At 50.5% G+C, this 12878-nt stretch overlaps 4 protein-coding genes across 4 annotated transcripts; 1 reads left to right on the forward strand and 3 right to left on the reverse strand.

The window, feature by feature from the left end:
- Positions 1-324: 324 nt before the first annotated feature.
- F4817DRAFT_113658 (P-loop containing nucleoside triphosphate hydrolase protein) lies at positions 325-5389 on the reverse strand. The gene is made up of 3 exons (XM_049297510.1): positions 4527-5389; positions 3815-4475; positions 325-3761 (listed from the first exon to the last, which is right to left on the reverse strand). The coding sequence occupies exons 1-3, from the start codon at positions 5027-5029 to the stop codon at positions 426-428; spliced, it is 4500 nt and encodes a 1499-aa protein (XP_049158729.1). The 5' UTR covers positions 5030-5389; the 3' UTR covers positions 325-425.
- A 243-nt stretch (positions 5390-5632) lies between these two features.
- F4817DRAFT_316088 (putative polysaccharide biosynthesis protein) lies at positions 5633-6293 on the reverse strand (the record flags this gene model as incomplete). The annotated part of the gene is made up of 4 exons (XM_049300622.1): positions 5633-5730; positions 5801-6085; positions 6146-6170; positions 6237-6293. 4 exons carry the CDS (start codon positions 6291-6293, stop codon positions 5633-5635), a joined length of 465 nt encoding a protein of 154 aa, XP_049158730.1.
- A 654-nt stretch (positions 6294-6947) lies between these two features.
- On the reverse strand, positions 6948-9110 carry F4817DRAFT_358882 (MFS general substrate transporter; the record flags this gene model as incomplete). Its single annotated transcript, XM_049306082.1, has 3 exons — positions 6948-6965; positions 7019-8106; positions 8234-9110. The coding sequence occupies 3 exons, from the start codon at positions 9108-9110 to the stop codon at positions 6948-6950; spliced, it is 1983 nt and encodes a 660-aa protein (XP_049158731.1).
- A 2056-nt stretch (positions 9111-11166) lies between these two features.
- F4817DRAFT_113717 (uncharacterized protein) lies at positions 11167-12540 on the forward strand. Its single transcript, XM_049297511.1, has one exon. It carries the CDS (start codon positions 11317-11319, stop codon positions 12448-12450), a length of 1134 nt encoding a protein of 377 aa, XP_049158732.1. The 5' UTR covers positions 11167-11316; the 3' UTR covers positions 12451-12540.
- The last annotated feature ends 338 nt before the right edge of the window (positions 12541-12878 follow it).

Here is a 12878-nt window from a genome sequence, read left to right on the forward strand (position 1 = left end):
TGTGTGCAACAAAGGTTTGGTAGAGAGAAAAAAAAAATCTCAGCAAAGCCACATGTTAGGTATCACAAACTAACACAATAGCCAGCCACCTATAAAGGAGGTAACTTATGACTCTTTACAGATATCATCTTAAAAAAAATTTAATTTAAACATTTGAAAATCAATAAGAATATAATTTATTTCTTAGGTTGAGTTATGTAAATTCTAGTTATGTAAATCATTACATATTAAAGGGCCTTCTAGCAGCAAAGCTTATTAAGCTCGTATGAGCATGTGGCTGATACACTTTACGGATTTAGAAACATGAGAAACGTTTCGCCCAGATGTTCATGTCGTACAGCAATTACTTTTTAATTAATACCCATTACGATCTATCCTTCTATCTACAAGGACGGAATACCTAAGATATTCTCGTACATTATGTTTTAATCGTCATCGCCATCGTCCCTACGCTCCTTTCGTCGAGACGCGCCGAACGGGCTTGTGAGAGGGCTCAAGACGCCGGTAGATGGACCTCGATTGTCTCCCCACTGCACGTCTCGCAAACCAACCCATCCAGGTGTTGTAGCAGAGTAGCTCTCGTCCGAACGACCTATGCTGCGTAGTGGAAGATCATCTGCAACCAGCCGCGCGCTGCGCCTTACTTCCTGCGGTCCTTGTGAATGATCTTCCCTGTTGTCTCCAACCCAGAGACCGCCGCTCATCAGCTCTGCGAACTTGCCATTCCTCGCCAATAACTCCTTGTAAGAGCCAGACTCTACTGCGCTGCCTTGGTCGATTACAATTATTCGATCCGCCATGCGCATCATTTCCTTGCTGTGCGTAACAGCAATAATTGACAGCTCTTCTCCCCTGCTGGTGCCAGCGCCCTCGCCGTCATAGACGCTCTTCGTTCTTGAAGACTGCATGAGAGACTCTATCGTATGCCGCACGTCCCTAGCGCTAACCGTATCTAACGCGCTCGTAGGCTCGTCGAGCACTAACAGCTTAGGTCGCCGCGCCAAGGCCCTGGCTATGCAAATCCGCTGCGCCTGTCCGCCGCTGAGCGACTGTCCGCCGTCCCCGACGATCGTATCGTAGCCGGCCGTCGAAGTGCGGATGAAGTTGTGGATGCCTGCCTCCTTGGCTGCCCTCTGAATATTCTCCGGCGTGAGCAGCGGGGAGTCTTCCGCTAGGCCGTAAGCGATGTTTTCCGCGAGCGTGCCAGGGAAGAGAAGCGGTATCTGGGGGACGTAACCGATATGACTCCGCAGGCCGGCGAGGTCAAGTTGAGCTGCTGGCGTGGACGCGAAGGTTAGCTGCCGCTGGTTCCCGCTGCTCCGCCTACCTCTCGGCCGGTCCGGTGCGTATAGGCCAAGGATGATAGACGCGATCGTGCTCTTGCCGCAACCGGAAGGGCCGACTATTGCGGTAGATGTGCCGGCGTCAAAGCGGAGGGTGAGATTTCGAAGTACGGTGCGCTTGCTCGACGGGTAGGTGAAGGACAGACGCTCCATCCTGATTGGAAAGGGGTTTACGAGTAGAATCTTGCCTCTCGACTCGTGAGAGGCGTCGAGGGGTAAGTACGCGTAGTGGATTAGTCGGGAGGCTGTTGCTTGTGCTGCGGAAACACCGGTTATAGAACCCAGTATGCTAAAGGCAGTAGTGACGCCTAGAACTAACAGGTTCACCACCTGCAGGATGGCGGGGATCGTAAGCTCTCGATCAGTTGTGAGCAGCTCGATCGCGTACCAGAAGGTTAGCGCGAAGATAAACCAGACCATAGACTGTGAGCAGGCGTACGGGATAGCGGTCCAGACGGACTTTTCGGCTCCTAGTTCGAAAGCTCTGCGAATACATTTATCGTGCTTATTCGAGAAGAACTGCTCTAACGTCAAGGCCCGAACGACGCGCACGTTAATAAAAGTTTCCGTCAAGATGGCGCTGATATCGTCTGCGGCTTTGAGGCATTTGTTTTCCCACTTCTGAGACACGAGGGAGTGACCTTGGGTGGCTGCGACGAAGGCTGGCGCGCTCGCGAGGCTTACGAGTGTGAGCCGCCACGAGATGAGCAGCGCCCATACCACAGTGCTAACGACCATGATAGTCACGAGTACCAGCTGCGGAGCGAAACGCCCGACAAGATTTCGCATCTCCTCCGCGTATCGATCCATGCACTCGTTTATGCGGACGGCCGAATTAGCCGGTTCGTCAAACCACGATTTGGGCTGTCGCAGCACCCTGTTCAGCGCTCGAATACGCAGGGCGTTTACCCAAGCCTGGCCTGCCCTCTGCATCAGGTACTGATTAAAGTACGTCGCTGCTGCTCTTGTGCAGGCGATTGCTAAGAGGCACAGAGCCCATTTCTGTCCCGCGGCCATTTTGTCTCCGCTTGAAAATAGGACCGCCAGGAGGTTTGCAAATAGGACCGAAAAAGCCGGAACCAAGCCCGCGAGCACGACGCACGTAAAAAGTCCTACAATGAGGAATACTCTTTCTTTCGTAGCCAGGCGTGGCCATACCGTCTTGTAGATAGCCCACAAGGATAGTGTCTCAGACCTGTCGTTGTCGCGAGTCTCGAAAGTGTCTACGGGCGTAGTCATAGGTCCCCGCCGCCGTTCCTTGTCGGCAGGGTTGCCGCGAGTTTTCCGCACCTTGTCGCCCAGCTCTTGAAGGCGTAGTATGCTATTTCTGCTCAGCGGCCTCTTTTGGTTAGACTCGCTGTAGAATAGACGATAATGATCAGGCCACCACAGCGACGAGAGCCTCCTGCGGAAGAAATCAGGGGGCTCTAGGAGCGTGTCCAGAGTATCCAAGCCTCCTAGCCGAGTAGGTTCCCTGTTTTCGTTCCCATTCCGAAATTGGTGGGCATGTATGGCCGATGCACCTGCGTCCGGCGTAGCGCTCCGCCGATAGAGGGCGTCTGGCCCCCCGAAAGGCCAAACGTAGTCTGGAGAAGTAGGATCTTGCAATGCGGCGCTCCTCGGCGGCGTGAGGTTGACTGCGGCACTTGCCTTGTCCCCTGGCGCATCCGCGTAAACTTCTTTACCTGCATTGATCTCGTCGTTTGAAGCCGAAGACGCTAATACAGCAAATATGCCGTCTCTCTGCCGCTGCAAATCCCAACGGAAGCCTGCCTGTACGACGCGCGCGTCCTCCATGACGTATACGTAATCGTCGTCGTTGATCTGCGCTACTTCGTGGGTAATTATAATGGTTGTTTTCCCTCGTCGCCACTGCCTAATTCCATCCATAAGTAGGCCTCGATTCGTCGGGTCGAGCCCGCTCGTGACTTCGTCAAGGATGAGTACTGGCGGATCGCGTATTCTTGCTCTCGCTACGGCTAGCCTCTGCTTCTGACCACCGCTGAGGTTGATGCCCCCAGTCCCTACGTACGTATCTAGGCCGTCGGGTAGCTCGATCAGAGTTGACTGGAGCAGGGCTGCTTTGCATGCCGCTTCGACTCCTTTCCTAGACACCTCCGTGGGTATTCTGTGGCCCATGGCGACATTCGCATAGATTGTATCGTTGAAGAGGACGCTCGCCTGTTGGATAAGTGTAACATTGCTCCGCACCCACTCGGAGTCTAAAGTCTTCAGCGCGTGGCCGTCTATCAATATGTTTCCGCTGAGGGGCTCGTAGAATTTCGCTAGCAAATTGCCTATCGTGCTCTTTCCTGAGCCGCTCTGCCCAACGATAAAACATAGCCGGTCTTGATCGAAGATGAAAGAGCATCTGTTCAGAACGACCTTGGTTGGATTTGACGGGTACGCAAAGCTGACCTGGAGACCGTGGTGTTAGACATAGGGGAGAAGAGCGATTAAGGCAGACTCACGTCGTTAACCTCGATCTTGCCAGAGCAATTTATAGGGCGGTAGCTACCTATCATTTGATAGATCCTTCGTCCGCCTTCGATGTTGTGAGCTATAGAGTAGAGAGCTTGGCCGGCAGCCATTCCCCTCGCCAGGGAGACGTACGTCGGCGCGATGGTGTAGATGGCCTGTAACGCACCAAGAGCCGCGTAGAATGTTGTCACGACGCTTCCCGGGTTTAGCCCCTGGTTCACTAGAACAGCACCGTAGTAAAACCCCAGCACGAATATTCCGTCGAGCCATAATCTTATGTATCCGACTTGCCACGCGCTCGTCCTGGCCAGAGTTAGATACGTATCCATAGACTTTTGTATAACCTTGAGATACTGCCAGACTTCGTGGTCGACGGCGTTGAAGGCCTTTACGAGGTCTATCGCGGTTAAGGCTGATATCGCGTGCTTAGATGCCCGGCCGAGCTCTCGCTTCTGCGCTTGAATAGCCAGCTTCAGCTTACCGCTTAGTAGAGAAGGTACGACGACGATAGCCGGTATCGTGGCGAGGAGTACGAGCGTGAGTTTCCACGAGCCGTAAAATGCGACGATGAGATTTGCGATCGATGTGGCAATCTCGGCTGCTATAGACCCCAATGTCGCCGAAGATGCCACTTGAAGCTCTCTAATCTGTCTAATAAACGGTTAGCGATTTATGCGGCTACCAGATCAGGATAAGCAGTACGTTTGTATTCTCACGAGCAGGCTCGGGATCCCGTCTTCCTGGCGATCGAACCAAGCCATGTCCTTCGTGAGCAAGGCGTCAAACACTCTGCGGCGGATATTCCTGACTTGGACCTCGCTGAAGATGGACCAGATGAACATAAAGGCAAAATTAACAATCACTCCCGCTCCGCCAACCAACATTAGGATGACGCACCAGGACGAGACCTGAGCGTAGGCGCCTGGGCCGTCCAGTTTCCCCGATCCGAAGTCGGCAACGACGGCGAATATTCTGCCTATGAGGATGGCAGAAGCTGCTCTCATAGCGCCCACTAGCAACGATGCCACCAGGCCTGCAGCTAATATTCCGCAGTGACGCCACGTCGCGAATACGAAAAGGTGTCTCAGAGACGATGGTTGCAAACGCTGTGAGTCGATTCTTGCAGATTGCGCATGGCCGGACGCTCCGTCTTCGCTATAGCGAGGGCTTGATCCGTCCCTGGATTTTAGACTCGGTCGAGACATGACAGGCAGAGGACCTCGCTGCGTTGTGTGGTGCTTCGGTGTCCTGTTAGCACGATATCAGTTGTTCAAAAGAGCGAGAGCCGACGTCTGGGATCCAGCCCAGATATTGTATCACGAGAATTCCAATTGAATTATCGTCGGGCCACATTTATTTACTTAAGACGCTCTACGCCAGCTTTCCCGGTACCGTTGGCCTTTGTCCGCTCTTGCTTTGTAGCTGCAAGCAAGGTGTCGGGGTGCCGATAGCGCCAAAAGAGCTGGAGTGCAATTTACTAGTTCTAATTCGAATAAAGGGCGTCTCGAAATAGGCTTGCTCCGTATAAAACGATGATAAATATTACGACAACTGTTACCATGAATGTCGAATCTTTGACAGCTCACTAGGATACCAGGTCGCCTAAGTAATCCGATTAGGGCTCGAAGCCATTCGTCCATTTACGTTTTTATCCACGCATTACAGGTATATCAGGTTCTGACCATGTTACCGACGTGGGGCCCCGGCGCTCCTATTCGCTTCTACCTACTTCGCCTCTTGTCCTCTTTTGCGTATCGTATGGGATAGCGAGAGTATATTTTCCCATCTCGTTTAAAAGGGCTATTGCCTTAGGCCTTACACGCGCCATTAGCCTTCTCGTAGATCCAGTCGTTAAGGCCGGCCCTATTCCTTGCTATCTCGATGGCGTAGAATTGCATCCTCGGGACTAGAGAGGAGGCGAGTTAGCAGAGGGGGTTTACCCTGTCTCAACTTTGCAAGGGGGTAAATGTCAATACCAAATATGGTCGTGTCCTTCTCGTATTCTACGCTAGGGCTCGTTCGTAACATGGTGCCAAAGTTGTAGTCATCGACCTTCTTGTCGTAGGCCATCATGAACTTGCGCCACCGCTCCTTGCCCGACTTACTCTTCATCTCTTCCTCGTTAATGGTGGCTGCGGGATCGAATTCGGGAAATTCGGCTTTGAGGTGGGCATATATATCATCGTCCATCTTGGTGAGTCGCAACGAAGAACCTTTTACCTTTTCCAGAATAGACCAGTATGTCTCTAGATGCTGCACCGCTGCGCTCGTGAGCCAAGGTTAGAATATTGTATTTAAAGCAGATTTGGTTTCGCGCAAACCTTTGACCGCAAACTGCTTCTCAATCTGTTACTCGTGGAGTCGGATTAGCTATCAGATGCATCTAGATATTGACAACCTAGGGAGTCCTACATCCTCCAGATTGTCTGCATTTTCCGCATCAAAGTTTGCCGGAACAGGTCCGGACATTTTTGTAATTTCGTCCATGATCGGTATTGTGTTGTGTTAATTGTGCTGTGTTAATCGCGAGAGTGGCGTAGATTTTGCGGGTGTCCCAGGACAAGTTTAAGAATACTTACATGTAGAGCTAAGTTGCAAAATCGTCATTTTGGAGGGGCCAAACATTAGTACACCGCGGGGTAGGGATTCATGTTTATGTGCATATCTCGATACCTAGGTAGGTACGGATCCGTGCATACCTAATCTATAAGTTGATGCGCTAAAAGAAGGTTTACTATTCCGTAGATGAAACGTTCTATTTGAGAAGGCATAAGAAGGTATGTATAACCAATAAATAACAGTAATCGGAAGGTGGTTCCATGTTTAAGTCTCAAGCCTAATATCCCATGGAAAACTCTCTTAAAAGTTCATCCTAAGTATTAAGAGTACCATACCAGCTATCCCGTCCCAAATATGTTCATATTTGTTCATGAAGCGACGGTATCATCTTAATAGACTTTATTCGAATTCTATTCTCTCCGACGGTTTGATATTATTCTACTCCGAAGTCTTTCAATGTCTATTTTAGATTCCCCTCTCAAATTTAGCACAATATGTCCTTTATATTTAGCATGCTCGCGCTTATACACTCTTTAATCCACAAAGCTCTACGCTCTATTCTCTTCACTTTTGCTCAAGGGCCTGTCTACTGTTAGCGATCGAACCGAGTCTGCAAACGAATCAAGGACACTCACAATAGCAAACGAGCTCCGAGCCCGGATTCTGCTTCCGAACAAGACCAAAGCCCACGGTACGATTGTCAATACGGTAGCAATTCCGCCCAGCAGCCCACCCATCGCGTCTTCTCCGAGGTTTCGGATCAGCAAACCTGTGACAAGAGGGAATACCCCACCGAGTACGTTGCGGCAGAAGGACTGCGCGGCAAGCGCCGATGACGCGTACGCTTGATAGACGTCTGCTAGGTAGTTAAATGTAGCTAAGTAGACGTAGAAGATGCCCATCGTAGCGAGGAATATTGCAAACGTAGGAACCATCCAGTGGATCGACGGCTGGGACGCGAATCCGAACAGGTACAGACCCGTCGGCAGCAGCACTGACGTGAAGCAGGTAAAATAAAGCCGCGATTCGGGAGATTGGGCTGGAAATTTCCGTCGCACAAAAGCCCAGAACCCGGTACCTGTATCAATCTCCTCGGGGCTGTCTTCCGAGCTGTCCGTCCCCGAGCAATCTGATGCGGATCGCCACTTGGGATGTTTGAGCATTCCTTCTTGATATATACCGAGGATAGTCGCGAGTATGGAGCCTACGATCATGGCAATAAAGACGAGGCCGGACTGCTCGATGTTAAAGTTGTACTGTCTCTGGAACACGAGCGGAATAGACCCGAAAGTTAGGTAGAGAATGCCCCACGCGAAAGATACCCATAGCGAGAAGAAGAAGACGATGGGTTCCGTGAAGAGGAATACGAATGGCCTAAAGAACGATACGGTTATCATCGTGACGAGGGACGCCTGCTGCTTGTCTTCCTTAACGGCCCATCTAATTCGCCGCAGCCCTGGACATCCCTTCAGCTTAGATTCCGATGTGGGCGCCGACAGGCCCTTTTCTGTGGCCGACATATCGTCGTTCGTGGTCGTCGCCAGTCTCGACAAAATATCCGAGTCGCCATTCGATCCAGGAATATAAACTCCAAACACCCCTTTCTCCTCCAGCTGCTGATACCATTTATTCAATGCTCTTGCCTTTCTCGATAGGAGCACCGAACCGCGGCTCTCCTTGAAAAAGGCCACGACGGCAACCATCAAGATAAAATCTATAATAACTGCGGTGCTAGGATGTTAGCTGCCACGTATCGCATACGATCCGATGTAGATACAGTCACCCTCATGCCTTTTGTACGACGTATTTAGTAGCGGGAGCAAGGTGGGCATAGGGAATTGTTGACTTACCCTGATGCCAAAATACCCATTTCCACTTCTGGCCCTCGCCTCCCCACTGCTGAACCATTACCGCAGCCACGAGCGGCCCGAGGCCGGTACCGACCAGGACGACGCCGCTGAAGAAGGCCATCGGCATGTTGCGGTCTTCCTTCTCGTACATGTCGGCAATTACACCGCCCACCATGGTGCTAAACACGCTTCCGCCGACGCCCGTGAAAAACCGGGCGATCAACATACCTGCTAAGTTTGTGACCACGCCGCAGACGGCCTGAAAGACTACAAATATGACCCCGGCAATGGCGAAGACGGGGTAGCGCCCGTTGATCTCCGAAAACGGAGCCAAGATCATAGGGGCGATAGCGAAGCCGATGCAAAAGGTAGTCACGCCGACCAGAGCGCTCTCGCGTGTAGTGTTGAACTCCACGGCGATCAGATCCGCAGATTCAGAATACGCGCCGGCCGCGTACGCCGTAAAGCATGTAGCCATGCAAGATATAACCAACATAACCCCCTTGCGCGCCAACGGCCATTTCGTCGGGTCTACGTATGGAGAAAGGTCAGGACACGCCGGAAGGTCGCCGCGGTCCGACTGCGGTCTCCCGGCATTTGGGCATGGCAGTGGCGTGTCGAACGTCAGGTAGAGATAGGAAATAGGGGTGTTAGTGTCCAGCGGCACATCGTTGACGACTTCTTCCTGCTCCACCGATCCTGGTATTTCTGCCTTCGTGATGGAAGAATCGAAGGCGGGAGCTGATGAGTACGCTGCCGAAACGCCGGACGGCGCCGACGTGTATTTCCCGGATATTGCGTCTTCAAGGGCTAGGCGATCTTTTCGTTCGTCAGCTACAGCGGGTGCGAAGCTACCGCCGTTCCTCTTCGGCTCCATCCTTACCGGGGTATCAAAATTTAGCTGTGCGTAGATTTAGACGTTCCGAGTCTAAAGGCAGATCAACGTGTCAAAATCGGCCACACGACTAAACGATGTTACGCAATCGTTGCGCTCGGGGATCTCACTAGGAGGCCTAATGAGAAGGTATGATCTACTGATATAAAAATCGCCAGAGAACGAGAAGTGCGAATAAAACCTACGTTCCCTGTTCCGAAATGCGGGCTTCCTACCTAGGCTTCATCGAACCTTGCCGATTGGCTTGGTGCGTTTATATAACCAGCTACCCATCTAACATATGTAAGTTATGGGATCGGTGAGAAATAATGTAACCTTCGCTTATGGTCGGACATGGAGGCGTAAAACCGGGAATGATGTCGGAGAGTTGCCAGACGAGGATCATTGCCAAGTATAGGTCAAAGGGGAGACAATTAGTAGCGCCCTCCACACCTCCACGGATCAATCCGCAAGTATTCTTTTGCTAAATCTTTCAATCTTTTAAGTTGCCTGTGAGGTACGCTCCAGTCAAAATACGATGGTGTGGATAATTATCATTCATCAGACATATACTAATAGAGCCTCGAGGTGATAGGGGTCTGGCATTGGGCCGAAGGATTGCGCGCAACCAAATTTTCGGGAATTAGAAAAGGCCTAACTTTGGTAAATCCATATTTCCGGTTATTCCCGCTTCGGCCGTGTGGATACCTTTATTTGGTTCATGCAGCGGCGGCAGTGGACGCCGCTGATGTATACGGACTTTCCTCATTAGACATTAGACTTAAAGTGGCATACTCGTTCAGAAATAGTCCTCCTTAACGAAATGGATGTAAGCATATGAATCATGAAAAATCGGCCAGCACGTCAGATTTCTCATCCTTTACCTCATAGCAAGAACTTTCAGAATCGAACCAGCTTCGATATATCTCATCTTTCAAAATGTCACATTGAATAGATATCTATTAGGAACCACTGGTGTCGGCGACGACATTCGAATTAAAAGAAACACATTATATAAGTAGATCCTGGGGAATACTTATCACTAATATAGCTTTGAAATTATGGGAATTCCGTGACTATCAGTTCTGATTTGTGCTAGTATGGCTTCTCTCGAAACGGCCAGTAGGGAAATGTACGGCGTAAATACAAACTATTTACCATATAATATTGTAAAGGGGATATAAAATAATACAGCTTATCTAAAAACGAAGCGATATTTCTCTAGGAATTATGGTAAATATATCATCTTCGGATGCTTACGGCGGCAAATCCCTTTCAACGTATCATTACATATTCTTGTCATCTATAACATTAGGACCTAGTTAACTTTGAATAGCTATTGGGTTAGCAGACCGGCCTTATCCGTTACTCTGTCGAGGTAGAATGAGCATGTCACTAGATAAATAATATAACGGTTGACAAAGCTCAATATCAGCCATGCTGTGAAGTCTATCTAAAACAGCGTACGTATCTTGCTAGACCTTGTGAGAAGACGAGTGCCATTTGTCTGCCATACCAAATATCTTGTTCGGCTCATAATGCATTTGTGAGTGTTTAGCAGCCCAAAGAAATAACCCAGCCTCTAGCACACTCCACTTACCTCCTTAAATAGATCGTCGTAACAGCGATGCTCGGGGAACCCGATTCCGCCGGTGCTTCCAGCCTCGCACGAGAAGGACCTCGTCGTAACTCGAGTTTTATGTTCCGTAAGGTTCTAGCAAGTCCGATTCTAGGCATAGTCGGCTTACTTCAGCATTTAGAACAATGCCCCTTGAATGAGTCTGAAGCACCTGTATGATTTCCTAGAAGCGATATCGTGCTTTATTCCTGCACAAGTTTTTGAGATGAAAGCAGTATGGAACGCCATTGTCCAAAGTGTCAATCTGAGGTTGGCCCTAACCGGAACCATCGCCGAGAACAAGGAAGCCCAAGCTACGATTGTATTCTAACGCCTGCTTGAACTTTGCGGGCGACAAAGGGGTTTGTCTGAATTCAGCCCCGCGCGACTACGACCTTAGGAATGTGCTCCTATCCCGATCACCCATTATTTCGACGCGCCCTAAAAGTTGACGTATTCCGCAGGCCTTGGTGGTGGAGTTGCCAATTATTACTATTATACTCTACTTATCGCCGCACGCACCGTTGCATATCTACTTGACAGTCATAAGTAATATCATTTAGTCATCTGAGACGAGTACACATAAGCAATATGGGAATTGCAAGAGGTCAGTCAAAATTATGGAAGCCTGCTCGCAAGACACGCTCGCTGTTCGACAGGCAGCTCGCTTCACCGAAGGATTACAGGCTGCGTATGAGCTCCGGTTGGACAATAAGCGATGGGACGTATACAGCCGTGCCCGAAGATCGAAGGACTAAGAAGAACGTACCGTATCCGACCTACATTCACCAGGCTTACCGGGCCACGTTCGGACTTAACACTCTTCAGCTTGCCCACAATGCCCCGATTACCTTATGCGCCATGGACGTCGCGACCGATCACCTGTGGAAATGCGCTCCCCCTTTTATCCAGAGTGAGGTCAATGTCCATCCTCCAAACGGGCCCGCACTCTGGTCCCAAGACGAGAGCCATCAGGAGGCGATTTATCAGGAGACGGAGCGCCAGACAGAGAAGAGAGGCAAGGACGTATACGGGGAATTCAAGACCAAACCTTGGGGTATCTGGCCGCTCTGGGTGGAGGACCAGTGGGGGAGCGATTACGTCCTGCTCGTCTGGTATGCCGACGATACGGACGCATCTGCCAACTCCTTCGACACTGTCACGATGGCTGCCCTGTACGACCCGCGCCGTTATCCGCTGGGCGATAAGGATGGAAGGCATCACCCGATTATCGAGCGCAAGGAGAGACTAGAGGGACAGGTACAGAAGTTCTTTAACCGCGCGGGCTTTGACACGTCTAGGTTGGTGTTCAAGGAGGGAAAAATTAGCCCCATGCCGCTCGACGAAACGACGTCGGGAGAGCGCTGCTTCGCGGCCGTCAAGGAATTGCTGGAATGCATTATGAACTACTACCTTGATATAGCCCAGGGAGCCCAACAGGACTTTTCGAAGGGCTTCTGGAATCTCTCGCAGTGGGTCAACCCGTATCAGTACCGCATCGAGATGACCGGTATCAATGCGTGGGTGTTGATGGCAACGTTTGACTACAACGCCCGCATCGCCGTCGAGTGTGTCGAGCCCGATATCAAGGCGGAGGTTGTGGTCGACGGTCAACGCCGATTAATTAGGCCTGCCGACCTTGCTGGTCCGTCTACCCCGCCGGATGTTGCTGCAGACAACTATCTTCTCTACCCAAGTCTCGAATCAGATCCCAAATCAGCTTGATGAGATGAAGCCTGAAGACGAAAGGATTTTCAGAGTTTCCTAACGATGAGGACTAGAATCTCGGGGTGGGCAACGGCGTAACTGGAGTTCCGGAACAAGGACGAGGCAATGTAAATAGAGACTCGCACGATGATTCGATAGTACAGACTGGTGGAGGCGATTAATTTGAATTACAGTATTTTAAAATGTACTTGAAGGCTGCATAGCTCCTTGAGTTTCTTGACGTGATTCTGTGTATGAGTTGATTGTTTGTGTAAGTTGTAAATGGTCGATGTTTATGGACATCATGTATCGAGTAGGTACCTCAAGTACGAAGTACCTTAGAGTCCATAAATTTCAAGTACGCCACAGTACATGTGCTTTGTATCTTTTTAATTGATAAGGATGCGCGACGCGTTTAAACGCGGATCATGCGGGGAGCTTAGACC

This window comes from Daldinia loculata, assembly GCF_022478755.1.
Source record: "Daldinia loculata strain CBS 113971 unplaced genomic scaffold F4817scaffold_26, whole genome shotgun sequence".
Classification (NCBI taxonomy): Eukaryota; Fungi; Ascomycota; class Sordariomycetes; order Xylariales; family Hypoxylaceae; genus Daldinia; species Daldinia loculata.

Bases quoted from the DNA above. Each gene is read 5' to 3' on its own strand.
- F4817DRAFT_113717 (XM_049297511.1), top strand. From the start codon at position 11,317: ATGGGAATTGCAAGAGGTCAGTCAAAATTATGGAAGCCTGCTCGCAAG.
- F4817DRAFT_113658 (XM_049297510.1), bottom strand. From the start codon at position 5,029: ATGTCTCGACCGAGTCTAAAATCCAGGGACGGATCAAGCCCTCGCTAT. The intron at 4,476-4,526 runs GTACTGCTTATC...ACCGTTTATTAG, and splicing joins CTGCTCGTGAGAATACAAAC to ACAGATTAGAGAGCTTCAAG. The intron at 3,762-3,814 runs GTGAGTCTGCCT...CACGGTCTCCAG, and splicing joins GCAAGATCGAGGTTAACGAC to GTCAGCTTTGCGTACCCGTC.